General features: G+C 37.6%; 1 protein-coding gene and 1 long non-coding RNA gene across 2 annotated transcripts; both read right to left on the bottom strand.

Annotated features, from left to right (window-relative positions):
- Positions 1–353: 353 nt before the first annotated feature.
- On the bottom strand, positions 354–14,478 carry LOC120104050 (zinc finger protein ZPR1-like). Its single transcript, XM_039114372.1, has 16 exons — positions 14,210–14,478; positions 14,006–14,050; positions 13,863–13,903; positions 13,644–13,725; positions 12,030–12,074; positions 11,612–11,668; positions 7,757–7,816; positions 7,544–7,671; positions 5,468–5,747; positions 5,315–5,381; positions 4,920–4,990; positions 4,677–4,766; positions 2,319–2,427; positions 1,918–2,009; positions 951–1,056; positions 354–635 (listed from the first exon to the last, which is right to left on the bottom strand). Exons 1-16 carry the CDS (start codon positions 14,330–14,332, stop codon positions 532–534), a joined length of 1,500 nt encoding a protein of 499 aa, XP_038970300.1. The 5' UTR covers positions 14,333–14,478; the 3' UTR covers positions 354–531.
- An 8,803-nt stretch (positions 14,479–23,281) lies between these two features.
- Positions 23,282–24,087, bottom strand: LOC120104049. The gene is made up of 2 exons (XR_005506470.1): positions 23,855–24,087; positions 23,282–23,756 (listed from the first exon to the last, which is right to left on the bottom strand). It is a non-coding gene; the product is annotated as an uncharacterized LOC120104049 (long non-coding RNA).
- Between the last annotated feature and the right edge of the window lie 2,048 nt (positions 24,088–26,135).

Raw genomic sequence — 26,135 nt, 5'->3', positions numbered from 1 at the left:
AATAAATCATAGAACTGTCATTCTGACTGGGCATAGTTTTTCTATTATTTCCACCTAGCATCTGATGGATGTCCTCTAAATATAACTGCATATATAAATGAACGTACTAAAAAGCGACCAAAGCGCCTGTTGATGTAACACCATTCTGATGATGCCTCCAAATGCTTGAGGTGCCTAAAGCTATGGTGCATCGTTGGGAGGTAGATCTCTGTAAGTCTATGATCTCAGATACTTTGAAATGGTTACATAGATCACATGCTCGGTCCTTGTTTGGAAGAACAATGTCCTGCATCTTGGAGTTCACCACCTTCCACCCAGTGGTGAAATCAGTCTTCCTTTCTCAAGATATTAAATTTTAACAAGATTGCAACATTAGCATTGCGTATCAATACTTTCACAAGAAGCACTGATAACAATAACCATGTACATGAATCAAGTTTGGATTAAACAACCAAGTAATCATCCCTATAGAGGGACTAATTTCAGTTGCAAAACACAGAATACAACAGATAATTTAATCACAAAAAATTCTCACTGTCTGTTGTTTGTTCTGTAAGCATCATCAGCTGAAGACGTATCCATGTCATTCAAACCCAACTCCTCATTCTGCTCCCAGCTCCTCTCGTACTCTTCAACTGAGATTAACGCGGATCATGTTAGATAACCGCTAAGTATACCTTCATTCAACTAGTAAATTTGAGAGAACAGTAACTGCTGTCATAAATGTATTATGTTTATCAAAAATTCCAGTATAATGGGGCAATGAGTGCATATATGGAGATTTACATGGTGGGGAACCATATTAAAGAAAATTAAACCACTCCTAAGAAAATTTGGTAGCTTCCATAAGGTCAGGTTCTACTTTCTGAGACCAGCTCATCTGTGAGTCCCCCACCTTTGTTAATTTCTTCCCTTTAAATTAGTAACAGAGATATAAAAAAAGAACTTACAGATGAGTTGCTTGTCGTCTGCTATGGAGTCTGTGGTAGGAGAAACAAAGGAACTCGCCAATGCATCATCAATAATCAAAGTCCAAGGTTCTTCCAAACTTAGAAGCTGCATAAAGTGAGACAACAAACATTAAACTTCATAAGAATATGAAAGTGGATCTTGTTTTCTTCAAAAGAAGTAGGTTTACCAAGTTGCAACCAATATAACAACAAAACAGTGTACAAAGCCATTCTGACAAATCGTACAAAGATTCGTGGTGGTTAAAATTTCAAGTGAAGCGGACGACGGAAAGCATAACTTTCTATAAATGCTAGGAACACTTTCAAGGGATGAGAATGTGCAAGGCATTTGTATAGGTATTCTGTAGGTTTTATGAACCACAATTTACTATACCCTAATTAGATGATTATTTTAGATTGCATTGCTTCTTATTTTCTTCTAAAACTCTTATTTACATATGATTCGAATCTTATTATGTGATCTAGCCAAAAAGATCTCATATATGTTACCATAAAAGTGCACATTTATTTGCTAGACATTATTAGTCTCCGAGTGAGGACGGCAGCAACATGAACAATATATTTTTTTAATGAGATCCTGTACTATCGTTTATTTCTTTGGTCATGAAATCTATTTTTTGGCAGCTCAACCATTTGTCACTGCTGTATTCAACCCGACAGGAAAGAGTGCTGCCAGTGTACAGGCATTTTGCACAGGCTAGTGTACGGGCCACTGCTATGTGCAGACTTTACTCAGAGCTTGCTTCCTGGAAGTTTTTTACAAGCTTCTTAGTCTTGAGGAAGCCGAACCTGGCCAGTATTTTAGAATTTTCCACAAGAAATGTTTGGTGGAAATATATATCCCGACATACTATTATCTTGTCAAGGCATATCGTGAAAAGAGTTCATAGGTCTTGTAAGAAAAGTAATAACAGTAGATCACATAGTACCAGGGGTTATACCGTACCTTAATTAGCCTTGACTTAAAATCCTGAAACTTTTTCCTTTTCCACTCCTCCGTGCTATCACCCAATGTAAACCCATGTACTCTCTCAAGACCTGAAAGCAACACTTGAATCATTTATCAACCTCTACAATAACTTGAAGAGACTGTGTTACATGACAGAGTAATAGAACACATCCAAACAATTCATCAAGATAACATATAAATAGCACCCAACATTATTAAGATGAAATAATCAACATAAAAGATTTATGATAACACCATATTGACAAAATCTACCAAGGCACTAAATAAGAAATAAAGAATTGTTATCATTCAGTGTTTGCAAAAGAATATGTGGCATTAATCTATTGACAACCAAAGAATAATGTGCGTTTGAAGGAAAGCTGCAAGATAAAACTTACTTTCGCTAATTTTAGTAATCAAACCTTCAACAGTTGTAACAATTCCACCTAATGTGCCAGTTCCAAGCTCCAAATCGAGTTCAGGAACCTTTACACTTGCAGTATCTGACTGGAAAAGAGCAACACAAATGCCATTAAGAATAAATTTAAATTTGCTATACAAATTGAAGATATTGATACATTTGAATTAATTGGCAACACTATGAGAAAAACTGATGTTTAAACCAAAAAGGCAAGACCATGATCATGCATCTTGATGAATACTAAACATTAAAAATTTTCGTAAAGTATAAACTCATTATTCTCACTTTATAACTGTATAATTTGGACCTGCAAATATATAATCACTGCAACATGCAAGTAACTTGTATACAGTATGAAACATCAAGGTATATCCCAATCATGCTCATTATACTACTTCCAGTCGATCAACATGTGCAATAGATTTGAAGTCTTATGTTCGTCATTCCAAAAGGTAATGAAGTGCTATGTTTGTCCTTCCAAAGGATGGACCTTGTCCCATGGATTCACAACTTACACAGGCCTTGCTTTTTGCTAAAGCTTTCTTCCTTGAACAGTTAATGCTTACTCTCATGATGTTTAACCTATCCTGCTGCTTAAATTAACTCTTGAAATCACCACTTCAGTTGGTACTACCTTATCTCCCCAAGGCACACCTCTTTCTCCTTACCAAGCCTGGACAACATGGATAGGATAAAGGATAGAAAGCAAGCAAGCAACAAAACAGCAGGAAACTTACACAGCTGGGATAAGCAACCCAGGAGTTTGTTTTATTGTCATATTAGAAGTCCTTATGGATGAGCTAAAGATGCATATGTGAAGATAAACGTTTTCTTAAATCCTGCAAGTTCACCATTGCTAAACTCATGTATGGTCTATATAACCGAACTGTTTCTGATGTGACAATCCTGTCATTATATGAACATTTTCACCATTCTTAAATCTATGTCCATATTGCTTAATATATGAAAATAGACAGCCAGGAAAAAGTTTATTGTAAGCATTTTAAAAATGTAAAATGCCAAAGTTGGGTTAATATACTGCAAAGGAGCAAAACAAGGACCGTATGTACAACCATATATTTTGTTCTGTTTTGATATGTATGGACTTTCAGATTCAGCAAGGATTATTTATTCCGGACAGCAATTGAAGAAGCCCTCTACCTAAACTGTAAGTTAAATCCCTCCTACCTGAAGTGTTTGCCTTATTATATTCTGAAATCTAATCTAACCATGCTGTTCACCTCAACATATTGCTCCACTCATCCAAATGATAACTGGGTTCACTTGCAGTAGCTATCAATACTCCTCCACGCTGTCTTAATGGCTGCTGCAAAGGAGTGGAGGGAGTTTGCTGCTCAAGCAGGCTATGGACCAGTTCTAGTTATCTTCTGTTTGAATAGAGCGTAACTCCCACATCATCTATCTTGAAACAGTCACTGATCCTGTAGAATCCTAACCAGTCCACTTCTAGATATTTGGAGTTGGGCACAGTTAATGGGACTTTTCTTTGGCTTGTCATACCAAATGTGTCGCAAACGCCCCTACAGACTAGCTAGTTTACCCCGAATTTCCCCGTCTGCACTCCCCCCACCCCAAACCACAAAAAGTGAAATGGGAGAAAAAACTTCTAGATTTAATTAGCTCCGGACTTAATAAACATGCAGTTGCTATCCATACTCCTCCCTGCTGTCTTAATGGCTGCTGCAAAGGAATGGAGGGAGCTTGCTGCTCAAGCAGGCTATGGACCACTTCTAGTTATCTTCTGTTTGAATAGAGCGTAACTCCCACATCATCTATCTTGAAACAGTCGCTGATCCTGTAGAATCCTAACCAATCCACTTCTAGATATTTGGAGTTGGGCATAGTTAATGGCACTTTTCTTTGGCTTGTCATACCAAATGTGTCGCCAACGTCCCTGAAGACTGGCTAGTTTACCCCGAATTTCCCCGTCCGCACTCCCCCCCACCCCAAACCACAAAAAGCAAAATGGGAGAAAAAACTTCTAGATTTAATTAGCTCTGGACTTAAATAAACAGGGTTCAGTTTCCATGCTAAAAGGAGCTATAAGTTTGATGACACCTGGCAACTTAGCTTATTTTCAATGATTATAAGTCAGGCCATCTGATTATAATTAGACCATTCCTTTATCATCAAGATATTGTTCCAATGATCCAAATAAGGAATCAATAAGCACGCCGAGTTAAATTTGTACCAAGTGAAAGGTCTACCAATACTGCAATTCTGGTCTGAGCAGACAGGGTTCAGTTAAAATGATAAAATTTTCAAGTGATAGACAAAATGTTCAAAAACCAAACCTAGCAAGAAAGAATCCTACCTTTATCACGTCGCGGCTAAGATCTTGTGCATTCCGCACATATACTGTGATCTTCTTTCCTTTTTTAGGAATTTCACCACCAGGTTTCAACTGTTTATAAAAAAGAAATGCAAGTTTAAGAACAGTAAGTGATATTACAACATCACATTCTGTTCTCACATGATATCATAATAACACAAGAAACTTGTAAAAAAAAAATCAATGAATGGACTAGTTACAACGGGATCTAGGATAATAACAAACCTCTGAGCTACGATAGCCACACAGATCACACGTAGTCGCCATAACAATCACATCTCGAAAATACGGAATTTCTTCATGTGATTAAAGTTGAACAAAGCCTCATCGAAATTATTTCAGTAAGATGCATTATTAAATGCAGGAGGTCAAATTCACAAAGCAATTTAGCTCAGTTAGTCTTTCTTTATTTGCCTTCTTTTTTTCTTTAAACATTCAGAGATAGCTTCTAAACTCATTCATAATCCACTTGAGTGAGGGCAGTGAGCAGTGCTTGATTTGTATTTAATGTTCACTGTATTCAATGCTTGATTACTGACGAACAAAATGCATGGATAAATCAGGTAGATGCAACTTGGAGATATAGTAATACTGATGATAAAGAAGCTAAGAAAGGATACTGGTAGCATAAAAGCGAGTGACGCATGCAGTTCCACAAGCTCCACATGTAGACGGCAAAGTGTCAACCTGTGCAGAATGGGCAATGAGGAAAGGTGTACATGACACAGAACAAAAGGTAGAATTTCTATATCCACCCAGTAGCATAATCTTACCTCTTCTGGTGCTGAATACCTACATAAGGCTGCAGCAACTTCCTCAGTGTTACCCTGAGCAATAGCATGACGACCGGCAACAGCTCCAACTGATCCATGGGGTACCCTTTCCATTCCATCCAGTGCAGGATTATTTTCCTCGGTTGATGCATCTCCATTAACCTGTCTTTCAGCCTCTTCAGCTGCAGATGGTTCAGCAAGAAAACCCAACGCAGCCTGTTGCTCACGTGTCCTTTCATAGAACCTAGTAAACAACAATGGATCTGAAGATGGCGCATATCTGTCCATGCAACAGATATCTACAGAGTCAAACGAACAGGTCATCCAATAAGCAGTATTAAATGTCAGAGACTAAATAAGGAATAGCTTATATCCCATGCACCTCACCAGCAGAACACTCAAACAAACGAACAAGAAATTATTAAGTAGTAATAAATGCTGGACACTAAATAAAGAATAGCTTATATTCCATGCACCTCACCAGCAGAAAGTTCGAACAAATGAATGACAAGAAATTACTGCAATTCTAGAATCTGCTGCATGTGGCCCCTCATTGTGTGCATGGCCCGAACTACCTTTCAAAACTAAATGAACATATAATACTCATTTTTAAGCACTAGTACACAATAACATATCAGTGATATACGAATATCATAATCCATCATTGTCTTTTATCTACAACAATAAGGCTATATTAGAATTTAAGAAAATATAAGGACGACAGGATGTCCGAGGCCAAGGGACATCCCCTTATTCAGGTAACAAATGATCATTGTTTGGTAACATGAGATGGAGACAGAGCTTGAGAGCCTTGATCAGATCTGGGATAATTAGGATTAGATAAGGTGATACTGTGTGGGACTGTGATTGGATTCAATCCTTAATCCCATCAACTAGAACAAGATGGTATTTGCTCCTAGGGAGAAGAGGGGTGGAGATGGAAAACACCATATCATTGAGCAAAAATGTCGAAGCAGATTGGAATGAGGATGAAGCGTATGGACGGACCATCAGACCAGAACTGACTATTCACAAGTTTTGAATTTTCATTTATGCCCAATTTTGTTAAGATCACGATCGAGTCAAATCGTAGAGGAGGTCAGATCAGATCAGATCATGGATCAGATTGCAAATTGTAAGACTTTTCCTCTGACATATTTCATAAGTTGTTAAAATATAAAAGAGGTTTAAAAATCAAAATACGAGCTAAATTTATAGTAGATAAATAAAGATAAAAGGCATACAAATAAGTAGTCCAACATAAGCCCATATATAGACAATCTAGTGAAACAAACCGTCTTCGGTTATTCAGTTTCAATTACAATAATTTAGAAGAGAACAAGGAAAATTTTAACATATAGTTGTAAAAATACAAAAAATTTGCCTCTTAACGGTAAGTCCATAAAATCCAATAACAAGCTTGCTAATTTTTACTACTTAAAACTTATTAGGGATAAGTAATTTAAAAGCCATAAAGTCAAATCTTATGATCCAATGGATGGTGTAATTCACAATATGGATCTAGATCCTATATTCTTAACTGACTCTGATCCAAACATGAGATCCAAATCATTTTAAGGCCATTTGAACCAAATCATGAATCTTAAGATTTTATCAACAATGTTTTTTCATTAAAATGATATAAACAATAAAGTTGGTTCGGTAAACTAATGTTTTTACATCACCGACAAAAACAACATCAGAACTCCTAAAATGAAACTTTTCTATTAGGTTACCAAAGGTAAGAAGAGATCAGGTCACTCACGTAGTCATGCTCAAACTAAACAGAACTCACAAGCTTACTGAATCCATTCTTCACCCAAACTCAATAACTTCTCATAACCGAGTCAGCTTATTGGTTGATGCTAAAATCCACAAAGTGTGTGCTTATAGAAAGTCCCAAGCATATAAAGTATAGTTGAATGAGAAGCAACCAAATAAAGTTCTAAACATCTAATAGATACTTCCTATGAATGTCATGGAAGTTACTAGATCATGAATGAAATATAAGCACATTAAGCATTAAAAAATATACAATTTATGCTTCAGGTAGAAATGTCAGAAGAATATTCTTACGGGTTCTCAATAAAACTGTTTCCAGCAGGATCATCAAGTAGGAAAGTAAAAGCTGCATTTCCAGATGCAAGGGATTTCAGTTTTATCAAGAACTGATCTATAGCTTCAGCTGTTGCAGGATCCAGCTTCTGCAAAATCATGATAAAGACTTCATGTTTTGATAAAAGCAAAGCAGGTTAACCATAAACAAAAATCACGAGTTCCTTAATGCACCTTGCGTTCCTCCTGAAGGGCTTGTAATTCATCCACGGCTCGCAGAAGTATCCCTTCCACCTAGTAGTTGACAATGGTAAGACTGATAAAGAAGGATCCAAAAATGAAAATGAAAAAAAATGTGTTACATAACCAAAACAACAAAATAGGCCCATCCACATCTTTGTAATATTTGATTATTTAAGGATCTACATGTTAAGGAAAGTTTATATTTGAAGTTTCCCATTCTCATTAAACACCATTTTCTTTAAGTCAGAAATTAATGGACAACATCCAAGTAAACTACAAGACAGGTGGCAGATTGTAGCATTCTGACTCAAACTTTGCCAAGATAACAATATACCAATCTGCCAGCAGTCTGTGCTCAAAGAAACCTTCTATGATTTTACAAAATTCATGTCACTTAAAGACCTCTTTAGAAGCCCAGAAAATTTAGATAAATCCCACAGGATCATAAGTTAAAATCATTTGTAGCATGGTCAAAAACATCATTATAGATCTTGCCTCTACCTCATAAGAATAATTGAACAATATCAGGCCAACAGCTCGTTCATAAAATTACTTTACACACTTTAGTAAACTTGTAGCTACTAGCTAAAGCTAAGTGACCAATTATCACAATTATTGCATGTATAACCCACCAGGTAGTACATAGTCAAAGTACAGATGCTTTAACATGTATGGGCTATTTCTCCCTTCTGAACCTCCAAACTTTCCTGCATCACTCTTCTTATAGTCCCAAATCCCAAACATAAATCCCTATGCCATCTCACTGAGAGAGAGAGAGAGAGAGGATTTTTTAATTTTTGATACCTCATCCTTGCTTTGGGTTATAAAAGAATCTGCCAAAGTGAATTTTTTTTTCCAATATATCCGGATGGTTAAAAACTACCAAGTTTTATATTATCTACCATATCCTCCAGAAAACGGGAAAAAGAATAATACTCATGAAAATTGTTTTTTGCTAATGTGTAGATAACAATTCTACAACTTGAACATTATCAACTCAATTTTGTGTAGATTGATGATGGTGGTTATTTAGAAAGAAAACAAGTATGCTTCAAGTCATCAGAAATAAAATACAGAGGTTCCAGTTCAATCTATTGAAATATTAAAATACCTTGCCAATCAGTAATTGGAACTTGAAAAACTACTGTTAAAATTTTAGTTTTGCAAAGTAGGTTTGTTAGTCTGCAGTATAGTCTAATATGGTGCCTTGTAAGGCAAGGCCATAGGAACTTCGTATCCCACTAGTCAAAACATGATGTCGTAAATATTATAAATAAAATATGCTAGGATAACCTAGTTTGAAGATTGCTACTTAAAAATTCACTCTACACAAAATATATAACATATTTCATCCTATTATTACAGAAAGAACATATAGTCTGAAAGTACCAGTCAAAAGCTTAAGCTTGAGAAGATGGGAGCAACATCAAAGTCGTTCCTAATACAACGGTCTTGGTGATGCCTAAATCTTTCCAATTATTGACTCAACATAATCTTAATTTTATTGTAGTAACAAGTTCTTCCCCTACATAGGGACCAAGGGAAACATGTATATACTGCTTATAATGCACATGGCCGCTAAAGATTTCGGATATAGGACAATTTAACTAAATTCTAATTTTACAAAAGAATTAATAATTAATTTTTGAAAAAGAAGTGTTTATTGTGGGTTGTTGAATGTTAAAGCTAAAGATTTTTCAGGAGAGAGATATTTTAGGAGAGATTAGCATCGCTGGGCAGGAAGATTGGGGAGGAATCTTAATAAAAGACCTATGATTAGAAAGAGCGTGCCAAGGTTAAAAGCGGGGACATTAAAGGAGAAATCTAATAAGGGCTGTTATGGGAATTGGAGAACTGGGAACTTTCTTGCTTGTACAGTGTTAGAATGTAAACAACTCACCTAGCATCTCATGTTACACAGGTCAAACTTTTGGTAGCAACAATGGAGAAATCGTAATGGCAGTTCAAGTTATTAAGTGCATTCTACGTAGGAGTTTCCATCTCCCAGTTCCAAAATACTCCTTCAAAATGTTGGAGAAATGTTGCATGTCTTCGATCTTACAACTCAATAGATCTTTAGAAATCCTTTTCATAACCTATACAGCAGCAGCTATCGGTTAATTTAGAAGAAATAACATATATTTAGTGTCATAAGGTTATTATCCATATAACCTCTAATTATGATTGGCTCAAATTTAAGAATGAGGGTAACAAGGGTTTATGATTGATAATCACTGAGTCACAAACATGGTGATATGGCTAAAGGGAGATAAAATGGAGCAACATGTTGGAGAAATAATGCAGTAGGTCATACTTTTTTTTACCAACCATCATGGACTCATAATCGCCCATAGAATATGTAGACTGACCGCATCTCATATTTGAGGACTCTAAAATATTGAAATGACAAACATAAAGATGGAGGCGCAATGGTAAGGTTGCTCTACTTTGACCTGAATGTCAATGCTAAGGCTCCATACATCTAATCCTCCCCAAACCCCACATTTGCGGCAGCCTCAAGGACACCCTTATTTCATAAATACAAGGATGAACTCCAAATATATCAATTATGGTTTATAGAGCTCAGTTTTTGGATAGGCTAGATCAAATCCCGCAAGTTCATGACTGCATAGAACATCAGCACTCAATAAGTAGATGCATAACATTTAACAGATGGGATGTAAGCTTTTAGATTAAGTGACTTCAAAATTTAAGAAATATATTATCTGATTTTTAAAATGTAAGCAATTCAAGCCTTCTTATATTTCTTACCAGACTTTGACCTCCAAGACATTGGATAAAGTGATCATAACTAAAACTATCACTCAAAGTTTAGACATAATCTCACAGATAACAATGCAACCTACTAATACTCCACTGAATTCAAAAATTGGCCTCTCATACCCAATCAGGTAGCATATGAACAGAACCACAGTAATACTGCATGAGAGCCCTCTTTTGATTTATCAGCCATCCATCTTTTAGAAAACCAAACTGTTTTCGCAATGAAGTTCTTTGATTGGGTTTCTTCCACATAGGTATTATATTGATACACAGGCCATATTTCACAGATGTGATAATCAAATAGCATTTCTCGAAATGCATGATAGGGAAATCATATAGTATGATCAAAGAGAAGAATTTGAAGCATACGTAGCATGTTCATCAAGAAAACCGTGATGTCTGAGGATTACTATAGTGAAGAAACAGAGATCCAGGAAAGGACAAACTCAAACCTAGAAATGAAAAGGAAAAAACCAAAGAAAAGCAATGGTTGAAGATAATTAATTCTTCAATCAAATAACAATCAAAGATTTTGATTTTTGAAGTTCCAAACCATATAAAGACCAAACATTCTAGTTCCAAAGAGCATGAGACACAACGCCATAGGGATCACTGAATAACAAAGGATCTGCTAACTACAAAATGGAATCCCATAATTCCTCAAGTACTAAACACAGGTTTAAGGTACAATCAAAAACTTTGTTCCATTACAATGTCAACCCCCAGTTACAAGAAAAAATTTGTAAGAACAGTGAAACATACAAATTTTCCTAGCAACTCTTGGTTATCCTTATCCCAAGATATAATTCTATAAACTGCATACAACTTTGATTTCACCTTTCATTTTTGATATTGCATGGTTCACTAATTGTACCAATAACCATATAATATATTTAAGCATGACTAGGTGAAAGCAAAATGGCTGAGAACGTCAGAAATGTCAAACTCAATCGACCATGTTAATCAAACACGTTATGTAGAGGACTGTCAAAAGAATACTTGAAGAAAAGGAATGAGTACAACGATGTTACGAAACTGCTAACATAAAGGAAGAGAAGTTACCGTAGAAAGTGTTCCACGTTGAGCTTCTGGAGGAATCTCAAAATCCAATTCTGGAATCTGCAAAATAAACAACAGAGAAGTGTCATGAAAAGTCTATTACATAAACTTATGTGCATGAAAGTTTTCAAAATTAAGAAACCAGGGGTAATGAAGGCAGGTAATAAATCAACTTTTAAATAGGTCTAAAGATTGGCACTACTATATAAATGCATATCATAACATTTAAATTCCACTTTATGTAAAAGCAACATGTATTTAAGGCAATAATGCTATAGAAACAACAGACTGTATGAATTCCTAGCGAAGGACAGACTGCACTCTCTAAGGTACTAACAATTGCAACCAGAGCCATTTCAGTAGTCTCCTAACTTAATCCACTGGACCAGCTTCAGTATGGTGACTAAGTGTCAACATGTACCTTAATAGTTGCAGAATCAGATTTCACCACCTGTCGATTAAGTACCTGCAGAAAGATGTCTTGTAAGTTCCTCACTCGACAAAACATTTTAACCTTTCAGAATACCCAGATAATATTTATAGCATGGTTAGTGTATTTATGCAGCAGACAGTGATACTACCTGTGCCAATCACATTTGTACTTTATGGCATCGATGGATTTGAAAAGGCTCACAATTAACTACAATTTATCAACTGGAGTGTGTAACAGGGCTAGATACAGGCAAAATTCCATTTGAGAAATTAATATGCAATCCAGCACCAATAGGAAGCATCAATGGCAGATGGATACACAACAATGTACAGAAGTGTGCAGGTCATTAAATGCATGCATATTTTCATAAGGATTTTCAATGCAATTTCCGACACAAACAAAAGTAATAGTATCTAAATTTGAGAAAAGATTACTTAAGGCAGATAATCTTTACAGTGCTTATTCCCCAATAAAGGTATGGATAAATCCCTAGAAAGTGTGGCAGTGGTTACAGTAAGTTGCCCAGAGCACAAGGTTTTGGAGCTGAGAATGAGAGAGAATGAAGTGATACTTTACTTCCTAATTGCTTATGACTCAACAAAGGCAGATGAGTCATTTTAAAATTAAAAAGAGAACAAAATAATTTTGGAAGTTAGCCATGCATATAATAGACAAACTATCTCCCTTCAAAATTAAAATAGAGAAGAACACATGAAGACCGCGAAGTCATTCAAAGAAAAGCTTGACAGCATTACATAGTTGTGATGCTTCAAAAAGGTGCTGACCCAAAGAAGCTCACAGATAAAGTTGGAAGATTTAAAATAGGATCCCAGAAACATCCTATAAATCTAAACTATAGGAAATAGGGTAGCGCATTGGAAGTGCATCATATCAGATGCAAATTCAAATGGAAATAAAAAATGGTTGTGAAACAGCAAATTAACAGGTACCCAGTGCACTTTGGTAGTGTAATATCCAGGTGTAAAATGTCATATTGTTTTTCTTAAAAAAAAGGCCTTGACCAATTGCAAGGAACTTATTCAATCACAATTTTAATAGCAACAGTTGCGCAAGAGAGCTAATCATTACCGACCCTATATGTAGGGAAATGCACACCCACATGATGATCAATAAATTTTGTACAAATCAATAATAAAGTTAAATATTCTCTTCTTTTAAATATTCATAGGACCCAATGATAAAATTTCACACATTCAGAAGAAAAAACTAAGGCCTAAAGTAGAGCCCATGAAACAACTACTACACAACAAGCCCTGAAATCAGTTGCACGGTGGAAAATTTACCACTCCGGGCAGGCTTCCAATCTACTTATACTTTTATTGTTATAGTTTACAATTGCAGAGCTTATCCAACACTGTTAGATAAAATTAAGATGATGCAAAGGAGATAAGGTGAGATAAAGGTGATAACTTTTAGAGTGCTGTTACTGACACCTCAAAAATTTTCTTAAGTATATTGCAGTCCATCTATATAATGATAAGTGATGGAAAAACGATAAGGCAAAAACTAATACTGAGGTAAATAGAAGGGAAAAAAAATTAGAGCTTGCTCCGAAACTGGGCTCGTATAATGAGAACAGACCTCACTACTCCCCAATGGAACCTCCAACTGGTAGCAACATCCTCGGGGCTGCAGCTGACCAGCAAACTGGACTTCATTGTTCCTAACAACACAAACAAAACATCAAAAAAAGAAAAAGAAAAGAAAAGATAACAAAAAGATTTCATCCCAAAATGCATTAAATTTATTCTTATTCCTACACTTTCCTCAACTTTGGACTATCAAAGAGAAGATTAATACCTTTCGTTGCAATGCGGGCATTCAAACGCCATCAACACAATCTGGAAAATTTAAAAAATCAAATAACAGATAGAAATCTTTGTTTAATACGGAAAAATCTTTGGCAAAAAAATGATTATCTAAAAAAGAAGTACATATCCTACCTCCCTGAAGTGAGGAATTCGCGTTAGAAGGAGCCTGGTTATGCCCTGTACCAAGAGACGAAGAATAAAACGAAGCATATCAGACCAAAGTTCAAAATTTTATGAAGATGGGGATCGAAAGATCCCTTGTTTTTTTCTTTCCAGTAAACTAGGGGAAGAAGGAAAGAAAAGAGAGGGAATTGAATAGGATTGAGAAAGCATTACATTCTCGCCGCAACGCATGCACAGGGATTCGACCTGGTGGAGAGGCGCCACCGACGCCTCGTTCTCCGCCGAGACCGCCTCCGCCGCCGATCGGATGTCGGTAACCGGACCGCCGTTCTCCATCGCCGTCGCTCTCGCAGCACCCGTCTCGAGGGATCGATGAAAGAAGGAAGGCCGCTCTCTCTCTCTCTCTCTCTCTCTCTCTCTCTCTCTCAATCTCGCAATGACCGACCGACCCAGCGTTTTCCAGAACGGGGGCGAAGCATCGGGAGGGTTTAGCCCGGGACCCTTTATACAAGCACGTGCGGTGCGCGTCAAAGGTGAGCGAGCGGGGTTCGGATTAGGTCTTTCGCGCGGAGGGCCCTGGAACGCTCTCCGTAAATGCTGGCGCTCCGGGCTCCCGCTTACAAGTTCTATGCGAACACAGATCTGCCGCCCATCTTTAGCAGGCGAAGCATCACATCCGTCTGATTTTATCGTCATACCTCATGTAGGCCTCAGCTCCGTTAGCTGCACTACTGTGAGAAAAGATCCTGAGCATGTGCTAGCTCTAATTTCTTTATAAATAATTTTTTTTTATGTATTTATTTTAACCCCGTGGTAAGCGGTAACTCACCAACCTTCAAGTCGGATGAAGCAGCGAAGGTCCCATGACCCTCAGCGATGGTGGATGTCTCTCGAGGAGTTAGGGCTGCCTACCTAGCCTATCACTGTTAGATAGATAGGAACATCCAGATCTTTGAGGATATCAGAGTGCATCCAAGACAGGTGGTGGACATGGTGCTTCTCCCTCCGCTCCGCCACACCATTGTCCTTTAGGATAGTCGGAGAAATCTGGAGCCTCCCTTTCGCTCTTGCAACACCCAGGACCATGTTGGTCTTATGGGAGGCCCCACCTTCTAGTTTTTTCAAGATGAACTTCGATGAAAGTGTTGACAAAGGGGATGGATCAGAAGGTGTGGGCTTCATCATCAGAAACTACGAGGCCAAACTGGTAGCGGCGGAAGGTCGGCGGATCTACAACACATCCGTAGCTCGCGCTGAGCCTAGAGCTGCATGGAAGGGTGTTATCTATGCGAGGCGGAGGCTGGGGGCGGACCGCATCCTCCTTGAAGATGATTCGGCCACGATGACCTAGTGGATCCGAGGTCGGAGATGTAGCGTCGATTCTAGACCACTGCTCCATAACATCCGTAGACTCTTAGCCAAGTGTGGACTATCACGGGCTTCGCATATCTTCAGGAAAGCGAATAGCGTTATTGATTGGGTGGCTTCCTTTGCAGCCCACCATTATAGGGGTTTTGCATAAAATTCCACTTAATTATTGATTTTACAAGAAAAACAGATTTTTTTTTGCATAAAAAGTTTGAAGACTCGTGTTTTGAAAATGTTTATTGAGGTTTGGTTTGACAGCCCAGAATCAGAACTTGGCCTAAAACCAAGAAACCTCAATGGATGTGAAGTAAACTTGCGCTTGATTGTTGCTTGACCTGGCCCAAAATATTGTCCAAACTCGGGTCAAGCTCAGACCTGGTGTCCTTAGCCTAGCATGAAATCTGAGGTAAAACTCGGTCGAGGGCCTGTCTATAAACCTAGCATCCTTTCATCCTTCTTTCTAGATCACTTGGTGAGGTCATAATCATACAACAAATACTCCATCCTCTTCAACCAAACATGAGATCACATCTGGTCATAAATATTGATTTCTTTTACATCATCTGCATTGTACGTGTCTCACAAAATGTACAAAATAAGGGGTTCTTGTATTGGTGATCTTTTCCTTCGGCAAATGCGTGGAACATGTCTTTGAAGCCCAAGATGAATGCAGCATGAGACACTTTGAGTTAGTGCTTCAATACAGGAGTGGCAATCGGATCGGGTAGGGTCAAATACAGATCAGGTTGGATATAAAATAGATCAAAAATCTATATTTGAATTTAAGCATTTTATTAAACAAGTAATTTAATCCAATCAACAACTTTTTTGAAGTAATTTAAATGGGTTAAACGGTTTGGCATTACCACCCTTACCTCAAGTGGGGGAGAGGCACGATATCAGTTGACTCACTGTGCACTTAGGGAAGAATTCAGTATCGATGTTGTGGAAATTCCGATACTAGGTATAAATGCCTTAGGCTTTTCGGCATTATTATCATCTCTCCTTCCTAAAGTTGGCAGCAGGTTATTGATTGAGTCGTAAATGCAGGTTTCAAGAACATCTCACCCTTCAACCTTTTGTTATGGTCTTCGAAATCATGTGGAAGCTTTTCTTTTCAAATTGAGGTGCAACCTCTTGTATTAACAGTATTGACAATGAGGAAACTTGCAAGAAAATAAAGAGATCGAGCATATTTCTTTATGAATTGCCAAAGGCTACTACAATTTCTTTGTCGTGAAGGGAGCTTAACAGGCTTCAAAGGTGCAGCACTTGATCATTAAGCTAGTTTTGTTTTCAGAGTTGGAAATAGAATAAATTTATAAGGAAATCATTTTGATGTACAATATATTATACATAGAGAGAAATTGACTTGACTAGACTTGAGTGGATCTTCACTCAAATCCATACAAGTCTTGATTAAATTATGGGGATCCCACATCAAATATTCGAGTTATTAGATTTGATCTAATATAAACTGCTTACACACCAAAAATTATGTAATTTTGAAATCAAAAAAAAACATCAAGTAGTCAAAAAATTGGATAACCAATATTTGAAAGCTAATTGGTATATAGGAAAAGATTTACCTTAATTTATATTGGTTATATTGGCTACACATTTGAAGGTGTTTGCATGGATTTTTAGGTATGTCTTTTATCTTTAAAAAGACAAAAAATATACATACATATAAAAATATACATACATACATATATATATATATATATGTGTGTGTGTGCGCGCGCGCGCGCGCGCGCGTGTACATGTTCGCTCGGTTGCACATTTATGATCCGGTTGCATGAACAAAAAGATGCTATCACCATAATCATCAGCACCATTCAATAATTTCCCAGCAAGATGGATGACATCAACTTCATGGCAATCCTCTAAAAACTGGTGCAAATTATGTTTCACTCAAGGCAACTTTAGTGAGAGGGGGCTTGGGATAAAACTTAGTAAGGCTAATTGGTACATAGAAAGATATTACATTGATCTTCATTCAAGATAGTGCAATCAGATTGTGAACACTTGAATCTCCATAGACTCCATACAGTTCATAAGAAGAGGGAAGACAATGCAAGTTTTAACTTTCAGTTAAATTCAAGTTAACTTCAGGCCGAGTTCCGAGCCATCGTAGGGTTAAGAAAATTTTGCTACCATGGACCATCTATATCTCATGAAAGATAGAGAAGAACTAATAAGAGGTTAATGATCTTTTATTAACTTTTGATATATAAGCTACTATGTGCAAGCATATCAATCATTTGTTCATGTCAAAATCTACACAAACATCTATTAAAACCAGATAGTTGCTATAAAAATAGTGTTTAATTAAGTCAAATGTTTTCTTAGCCGACGTACAATCCCAAAAATCAGACTTCAATAATTTTGTTTAGACAAAAAAGAGTTGGCCTTCCAAATGGACTGCAAGGTCCCCTTTATAATCATGATAGTGAAAATGGAGAATATATATGCCCCATTAGGCTTAATTAAGGGGCTCTCCTGTAAGAGGAAGAGGTTGCTCACTCCCCAACCCCAATTATCTTCTTATCTGGTCGAATAGGACTTGATGGTTGTGATAACAAGGAGAAATTACAATAGAGTAACCAAGATCTCCATTCCTTATTAACCGGCTAATGTATTATATTCTACTAAGTTCGAGTTCGATAGTACTAGAACAGATAGAGAAATGTGATCATCCTAGTAATTACCCCCTCTGCTTAGCAACTAGACATTTTGGATTCAATTTTTGAGCGATGCATCGCTAAACAGATCTAGATGATCTTTAGATCCTTTCGGCCCCACTTTTAATGGGGCATGTTATATTTTGTTCAAGTTCACAGCCCTAAAGAAAATTTTAATGGTAGGCAACAAAAATTTGGTTATTTAACCAATCTTCTGGGCTCTATGTTGTGATGCCAAAAATTGGCTGGCTATGCACAAAGGTGTGGTGAATGCAAGTTCTTCACTGTGACCCCTATTCTCATAGTCCTTTCTCTCACAGAAAATGTTTAACCTTTCGCAGAACTTTTCTGATGCAGCTTTAAATCATGGTTTGGAAGGAACTACTAATGACAGTGTCAGCATTTTGGACATAGATTCAACGCGAAGATGCTGTGAATTGCTTCAAATACTATGTTTACACCCTTCTTATGAGGGGGAAAATGTAGCAAGCTAGCAGCATTCTTCCCTTGTTAGCCAGGTCCATGGTCAGTTGGAACTTCATCTGTAGGCAAAACTGGCTTAATTAGGCCAAAGTTGTGACAGTGGAATGTCCATTGTTAACCATTTGATGCATTTTTTTTGGGCATAAAAAGCAAGAGCCAAGGCCCTACCCATCTTTTTTCATTATGTAAATGAAGTCAATTACAGAACAGCCTCTATATCATAGGACTGAGAAATACACAGAGACTTGTGCAAGGACAATTAACCTGCCATTGCATTTGTTGACATGTTCATAAAGGAATTGTAGCCTCTCACTGCATATGCGAACCTGAGAGCAATAGCATCAAAAGTAGAACCTAATGAATATAAACATGAGTTCAATAATATTAGAGCATGTCAAGAACTCAAGCCTGATGCAGTAGTCACTTCCCATATCCATCTGCTTAGCAACCATATGCTTTGGGTTTGATTCTTGAGTGCTGCATCTAACAGTGCTCTTCCTTTGTTATCCAGGTCTAAGGTTAGTTGGATCTTCATCTGTTGGCAAAACTAGCTTAATTAGGTCAAATTTCTGATGGTGGATTATGCTCCTTGTTAACTGGTTGCTGGATTTTTTCTTTTTCCAGAAAAGGAAGAGCTGAAGCTCCACCCATCTTCATTAGGTATATGAAGTTGATACAGAACAACCTCTATATCAGTTGGCTGATAATTAAAATGAGACTGATGCAAGGATACTTAATTTGTCACTGCATTTTTTTTAACATATTCATCAATTGTTGCCTCTCACTTCCACTCACCTGTCGATGGATTATATTCTGAAAAGTTTGATATATGTACCTATCCTAGTAGTTATACCCCATGCCTCCTTGCTTAGCAACTCGAGGTATGTTTGGTTGAGGAGAGTTGGCCTCTGGAGTAAAAATGGAAATAGGTGACCCCCATGCAAACCGTTTAGATGGGAGTCTCATCCTCATTTCGATTCTAATGGAAATGAAACACCCCAATCCTCCAAAATCCCATCCGGATTCTCTTTTAATATTCAAATTCCATTCCAATTTTGATTCCAAATCCATTCACGAACCAAACACATCAGGAAATATAGCCATTTTGATTTATTCCATCCCAATTCCGATTCTTGTTACGAACCATACGAACCAAATACACCCTAGATGTTGTTCGATTATTGAGCAGTATATCCCCAAACAAATCTAGATGATCTTTAGACCTTACTACCACCTTACTTTATACCCTCCTGGCCCCAGAGGAATGGGATACGCTATGCTTTCTAAATTCTAATCACTCTGCTAGGGCTCTACTCTCCAATGCCACTCTTTGTTTGCCTTACACAAAAGGTGGAGTTGTAATGCAAGTTCTTGATAATATCCCTATTCTTATAAGTCCTTTTTCAATTAAAACTTTGCATCTTTTGCAAAACCTTTCCAAAACAACTGTGGATCAAGATTTGGGAGAAACCATTAGGGGCAGAGTTGGGATTGGACGCAAATTACCCAGATGCTGTGAATTGCAATATTAGGTTTCCACAGGGCAAATAGAGCAAGTTAGTTATGTGCTCTTCTTCCCTTGTTAGCAAGGTCTAAGATCAGTTGATCTTCATTTGGTGGAAAATTGGCTCGATTAGGCCAACGATGTGACATGGCTTGTGATACATATCGTACGGACATGTCACCATTTCCTTGACCATACATACGAGGTAATTAATTGAGCAAGGTGATTTCAACAACAAAATAGTACATCAATTGTCTCAACATCATTTTTGGTTCTTGACTTCCTACATGTCACCCAATTGCATTCTATTAGTTAGGTATCATAACTATCACCTTAGTGAAGCTACCAAATATTTACATTTGATAAAGTAAATGCCACAAGAATGACTTGTCATGATTTATAACTGATCTCGAACATACAAAATTTTGTAATTATTTTTAAGTTAATAGAAGAATAAATGGAGAGAGGACATGTAAAAGAATTGATATGTTTATATTTCATGCGATTATCTTTGTAGAACATAATATTACTGTTTATTAAAAGCTATAGGTTTACGGTCTTGTATTTAGCCCGCTTCCTTATCATATTTCTTCTGTTTAAGAATGTTCAATGTATCTAAAGTTGATAAAATATTGGAGGAAACCAATTCAAGGTATGAACATCTTCATCCTATTATCTTGAAAATTTTCACATTTATAACAAATTATTAAAGAACATAGACTAATGAAAAATGAAAATGCTTCCCCAGATATTTTGTGTATTAGTTTGTAGGGCGGTACTAGTTGAGTTGATTTTTTTCTTGACACTTTTCTTCTTAACTATTTAGTGCATCATAATATACTATAATTATAATATAAAATTGGGATTATAATGGAACCACAAGGAGAAAAGCTTACAAATATTTATAACTTGTATAAATGGAAGAGTCTCATTCCAAAATTAGCTTGGGTTGAGTATATTGGATTATGATAGCATATATAATTATTCTAGGTTTCTAACTTATTTTAGTTCAAAGCAAATCCAAGATGTCAAGTTACCACCATTCTTATATCACCTCCACACACCATTGCTTGTCAAATTAGGACGTTCTATTAATTGCTCTAAATTATTTAACTTGATTTCTAATCACCAATGTAACAATTTATCTAAACTATTTAGCTTATTTCCATGTTACTAAAACTTATCTCTTAATCTCATATAATTTAATTATAGTTAATTTTTTTAATCAAAATTTAATTATATTAATTTTTTTTATAAGTCAGTATTCTATAAAAAGTAATCTTAGAAATGATATTAACTAAATTTAGAAATAATACTAATAAGATGAGCTTAGTTCAAATCTAATCTCCATGTGAGATGGGTGCATCGGTTTGGATTCAAATAGAGAAAATAGTGGATTGAATAATGAAAATGGAGTAGTTCAAAAGTCATTCCAAAAAAAAAAAATCCAAAGTGAGTCTACTTGTTGAATTTTTTCACTAGAACCCGTCCACATTATCGATTGAACAAGATAATATATTGGCTTTTAGTCTCACATAACAATGTTGCTTCTGGAGTTGAGACTGCACAGGGGGAGAAGTCCCCTCGATTTAGCAACCATATGTTTTAGTTTTGAGTTTTGGGTGGTGCATGTCCAAAGTATTAGAACCTGTACGATGGGCATTCTTTCTGTTTTTTTGGAAAGAAGGAAAGAAAGAAAGACAATCACTAGGTATGGTGCCCAAAGCCCATTGTAAAATTACTCAAAAAAATTCTGTAACTCTATTTGATTAAATTTTTATAGTGTCCATGATTACATTATTATTTGATTAAATTATTATTCTCTCCCTCTTTAAATTCATCTCTTGACCCATTCCTGATGAGAGAGGAATCCAAGTCACTGAGACCAATTAGGATGTATGCACTAGGGAAACATGAATAAACCAATGCACCTTACAAAACTGTGGAAATTCACATTCTTTAGCAGTCTAGATCAATATGTCAATAAGCATTAACTTTTTGTCTTGTTGTTTTGATTAATGAGGCATGTATCTATTTTGCATAGTCATAGATAATAAAAATTTACTTAAACGCCTTGGACGGTTAAAAATTTGGTTTGTTAGTAAATTATGTGAGTCATATTACCATTCATGAGGTGCCACTTCAGCATGACATTAGACAATTAACAGCTTGGATAAAAGTAAAGGCACCGCATAGCTTTTTTTTTTTTTTTCTTGCAAGCTGTGGAACGTGAATAATCTGTCATTCACTTTGACCAAAAAAAATAATCTATCATCATTCTACAACTCCCACTATTTTCAGGATGAGGCGACAGTAAAAACGACGACGGGTGCCATATTGGCAAAAGTGACAAAGACGACTGGTGCCACACAGGCTGTTGCCACGTAAAAAAGCCGAAATAAAAGAAAAGATTTTTCCAAGAACAAGCTGGAGAGTGAGGTCTCTTGACAGACTGAAAAAAACCCCAAAAACTAAAAAAAAATATAATTAAAAATAAAAAAGATGAAAAATTAAAGAAATGTAACGGACCGTAAGGAAAAAATATAACCAATTGTCAACGGATGTAGCTGGACAGAATAGCTGAAAGGAGAATCTTCAAACAAATAAACCAATTTCACATTCCTAAAAGCACAAAAGCAACAGGGATCCGAGGCTGGCGTTTTAAAGGGAACAATCATAGGAGTAAGTGGAACCAAGCAACCACAATATTATGACCTGCCGACACCTGCATAAATTAGAAAATGTCCATGACCGGAACATTTATTCTTCCATATATATCACTTGATTAAAGATACAACACTGCTTTGGTTTTAAATTTGTTACTTAATACAGTCAAAATATTACTTATAATTATAATTTACTTCAATAACAGTATATTTAAATATGCTCTAACTTTCTCCCACTAAAAGCACAACTATTTTGATCATGTAAATGTGACACGAATAAATTAGATATCAGCATCAAGTAGAAGCCGAGTGCTCAATTAGACACATAATTTGCATACAATATAAAGGAAATTAATGTGCAGAAATTTATGTTATCCTCGGAACCAGTCCGTGCACTCAACATCATGCACTTGGATTGGCATTTAATACAGAAAGGCTAATTACTCCTGAAGGAAATAAAAAATTGGAATGTGCACTGTTGGCGATACTTCTCCGTTTTAGAGCAAAATTGACACACTATAGATAGGAGTAGTTTTGGTCATTGCGGCTGTAAATGATAGAAACCCATCAAAATCTAAAGTTGGAAAAAGATGACAAAACTTTCAATGCGATCACAGAGAACAAATATAAGAAACACAGAGGTATATATGGTTTTCTCCAAACACCCGTCACCACTCTCACATCTGTACTATGAAATATAGATGGTACTGAAAAGTCCACTTCCTTTATATATCCCACTCCATATCAACTTTTACAGACACACACCATAACATGATAAGTTGATAACCCACTAGCGACCACTGCCGAGAGTGGACGAAATTTAGGAGATATATAAAGGATATTCAGGCCTTCGGTCGAGGCTCAAGGGCACTTTGGCCTCCTTCTCTTGCCAAAGCCAGTGTACTTGTCCCTATAACAAGGGCACTCATCCTTGTTGCCATAAGTCCCCGAAGGCACGCAGTGGCACTCCTCGCAGCACACCCCACAGTACTTGAGGCAGCGGTCCTGAAAGCTCGCCTTGGAGCACCTAACCTTGCACTTGGAATCGCAAAAGGCTAGCACCAGGAAAAAAAAGCACTCTCATCAGTACAACTAAAGAAAAAAATTAAGAGAGAAAAAGGGAATACATCTGAGATTAGTGTGTGTTTATTACGTGAGCCGGCTATGGTGGCTTCAAGATAGGAAGAGGCCAAGAGGATCAGTAAAAGGGCCAAGGTGGTGAAGAGGGGCTTCATGATGCTTGCTAAGGTTGTGAAGACTGCGTATGAAGGAACTTGAGGTGACAAGGAGAAATGGGAGTTTTGGGTGGGTATTTATAGGAGGGGTTTGGCGAGAGACTGGAGTAGGAGAGCGATAACCTGTGGGCTGGCATCTGAAGCGAGATGAAAGAGACGTTCGGGTGGAAGTGTCGAACCGGGGTTCAATTATTACGGTGGTTGCATCGGTTTAACATCACGCGTATATGGCCATGGTACCCGGACCTTGAAAATTATAAAAAACATAAGCTACTCCTCTTTTTTTTGTTTTTTACCCCCCTGTTGAATGATGCTTCGAATTACTCTTGCAGACAAACACGTAAATGATTATTTAATTTTCATTATTATCCATCGCAGTGTCTGCTATGGAAGCCATATTTTTATTATTGTGGGAGCCATATTTTTATGGTATAAATAGGACCATGGTGCGGTAGGTCTTGGTATGGGATTATGGAGTATGGACGGGGAATGCGCTGCGCGCCGAGCGACACCGTGTGGGGTCACGCGTTTGGCCTTTAAACCGCTGCCATTCAATGGCTCTGCGAGAGCGTCCGCCTTGGCTTTTATTACCGCGATGGTAATCCGCCCCCAAACGTTTCTCTGTGGGATGGGTTGCATCCTTCCCGCGAATCGATCGTCGGATCGTCACTGTTTTTGAGATGCGTGCACGTTTTGAGAGATGTGCGGTGGGTGATCCAACGGTGGATACGACACCCTTCCCCTTCCGTTTCTCTATGTACCGCCCTCTGTTCTAGTGCCTTTCCGTTCGCTTTAGCTTCACACACAGAGAGAGAGAGAGAGAGAGAGAGAGAGAGAGAGAGAGAGGCTCAAATGTGCGGTGGGTGATCCAACGGTGGATACGACACCCTTCCCCTTCCGTTTCTCTATGTACCGCCCTCTGTTCTAGTGCCTTTCCGTTCGCTTTAGCTTCAGAGAGAGAGAGAGAGAGAGAGAGAGAGAGAGAGGGTGGGTTGGGGTTACGGGTGGAGTCGAGTGTGGCATTACAGTCCACAGCCAGCTGGCGTCGCTGGAGAAGCCTGGAAGGATCTGGATGGCACTTCCTCCGAGGGACCTCCACCAGAGCACGACTCGTGCGTGGTGGAGAAAAAGGCTGTGCATGCACGTGGCGGCGTATTCCTGCTGTCCTTTCCACTGGATAGGATGATGCCTGTGGGGTGCACGTGATCGACCATCAACTGATACAAATTAAGGTTCAAAAGTGCACCTCGTCGCCACCGATATTGTAGCAGAGAACGGAGCTTTGATTCCATCAAAATATCTCAAGTTGGAAATACATGAACATCGATTAAATACGGAGACCGAATACTTTCTGCCTGATTTACCCGGTAGAATCGCTATTTGGTTATAAATAGGAAGAATATGAGTAAAAAAGCTTCTACCTACACTGAACACTCTCCAGCAGAAGGAGGCCCAGTGAGGATTGCTACACGGATGAGATTCTCCTCACCCCCCTCCCCCCCTTTGCCAAAAAAAAGAAAAAAGTGTGCCTTATTTTTTACATAAAAAGAAAGCCGACTGTGTTAAACCTTTTTTTTTTGGTACATCGGTTGCTCATACGGTTCTAGCATGAGTATAGCCAACTGCATCACTATCAAGAAGACTACATAAATCAGAAGGAATAAAAGGCTGCTGGGTCCACAAAATATCTCCAGTGCGATGAACAACAAATGAGGCGATCCAATCTATAGCTTGGTTCTTCTGCAACATGCGTCATATATCTCCTAGGAGCTGGTGCTCAACCTTCCTCTGCCCCTCCTCCCGTAAGCACTCAATCAACACTATTGAGTCTTCCTCCAGTATGATGCAGCTAGGGGTGCAAATAAGTCGGATCGGATCGGGTCCTGGGTGACCTCGATCCGACCTGATTTTTTGTTCGGATCATAACTTTGAATCGAGGCCCGACCCGGTTGAAGATCGGATCGGGTCGGGTCCGAGTTGGGTTCAGGTCCGAGTCGGGATGGGTTCAGATTCGAATCGGGTCTATTTTTTTTTTGTGCTTTTGGAAAAGAATTTGGGCAAATCTAATTTGGTCATATCATAATTGTAAGGTGCTGGGTGACCCATGACTTGAAAGACTTGCAATTGACCTCCAGTCAGAACTGACCCATGACTTTCTAACTAAGTCGGCCTACAAGCTAAATTTCATATCACACAATT

This window comes from Phoenix dactylifera, chromosome 16 (assembly GCF_009389715.1).
Source record: "Phoenix dactylifera cultivar Barhee BC4 chromosome 16, palm_55x_up_171113_PBpolish2nd_filt_p, whole genome shotgun sequence".
In the NCBI taxonomy this organism is placed as follows: Eukaryota; Viridiplantae; Streptophyta; class Magnoliopsida; order Arecales; family Arecaceae; genus Phoenix; species Phoenix dactylifera.
Note: the sequence above shows the minus strand (reverse complement) of the source record. Positions and strands in the feature narration are given on the sequence as shown.

Coding starts and splice junctions, on each gene's coding strand:
- LOC120104050 (XM_039114372.1), bottom strand. CDS start 14,332: ATGGAGAACGGCGGTCCGGTTACCGACATCCGATCGGCGGCGGAGGCG. Junction 11,669..12,029: donor CTGATTCTGCAACTATTAAG/GTACATGTTGAC, acceptor TTTATTTTGCAG/ATTCCAGAATTGGATTTTGA. Junction 4,991..5,314: donor CACTCGCTTTTATGCTACCA/GTATCCTTTCTT, acceptor AATCACATGAAG/AAATTCCGTATTTTCGAGAT.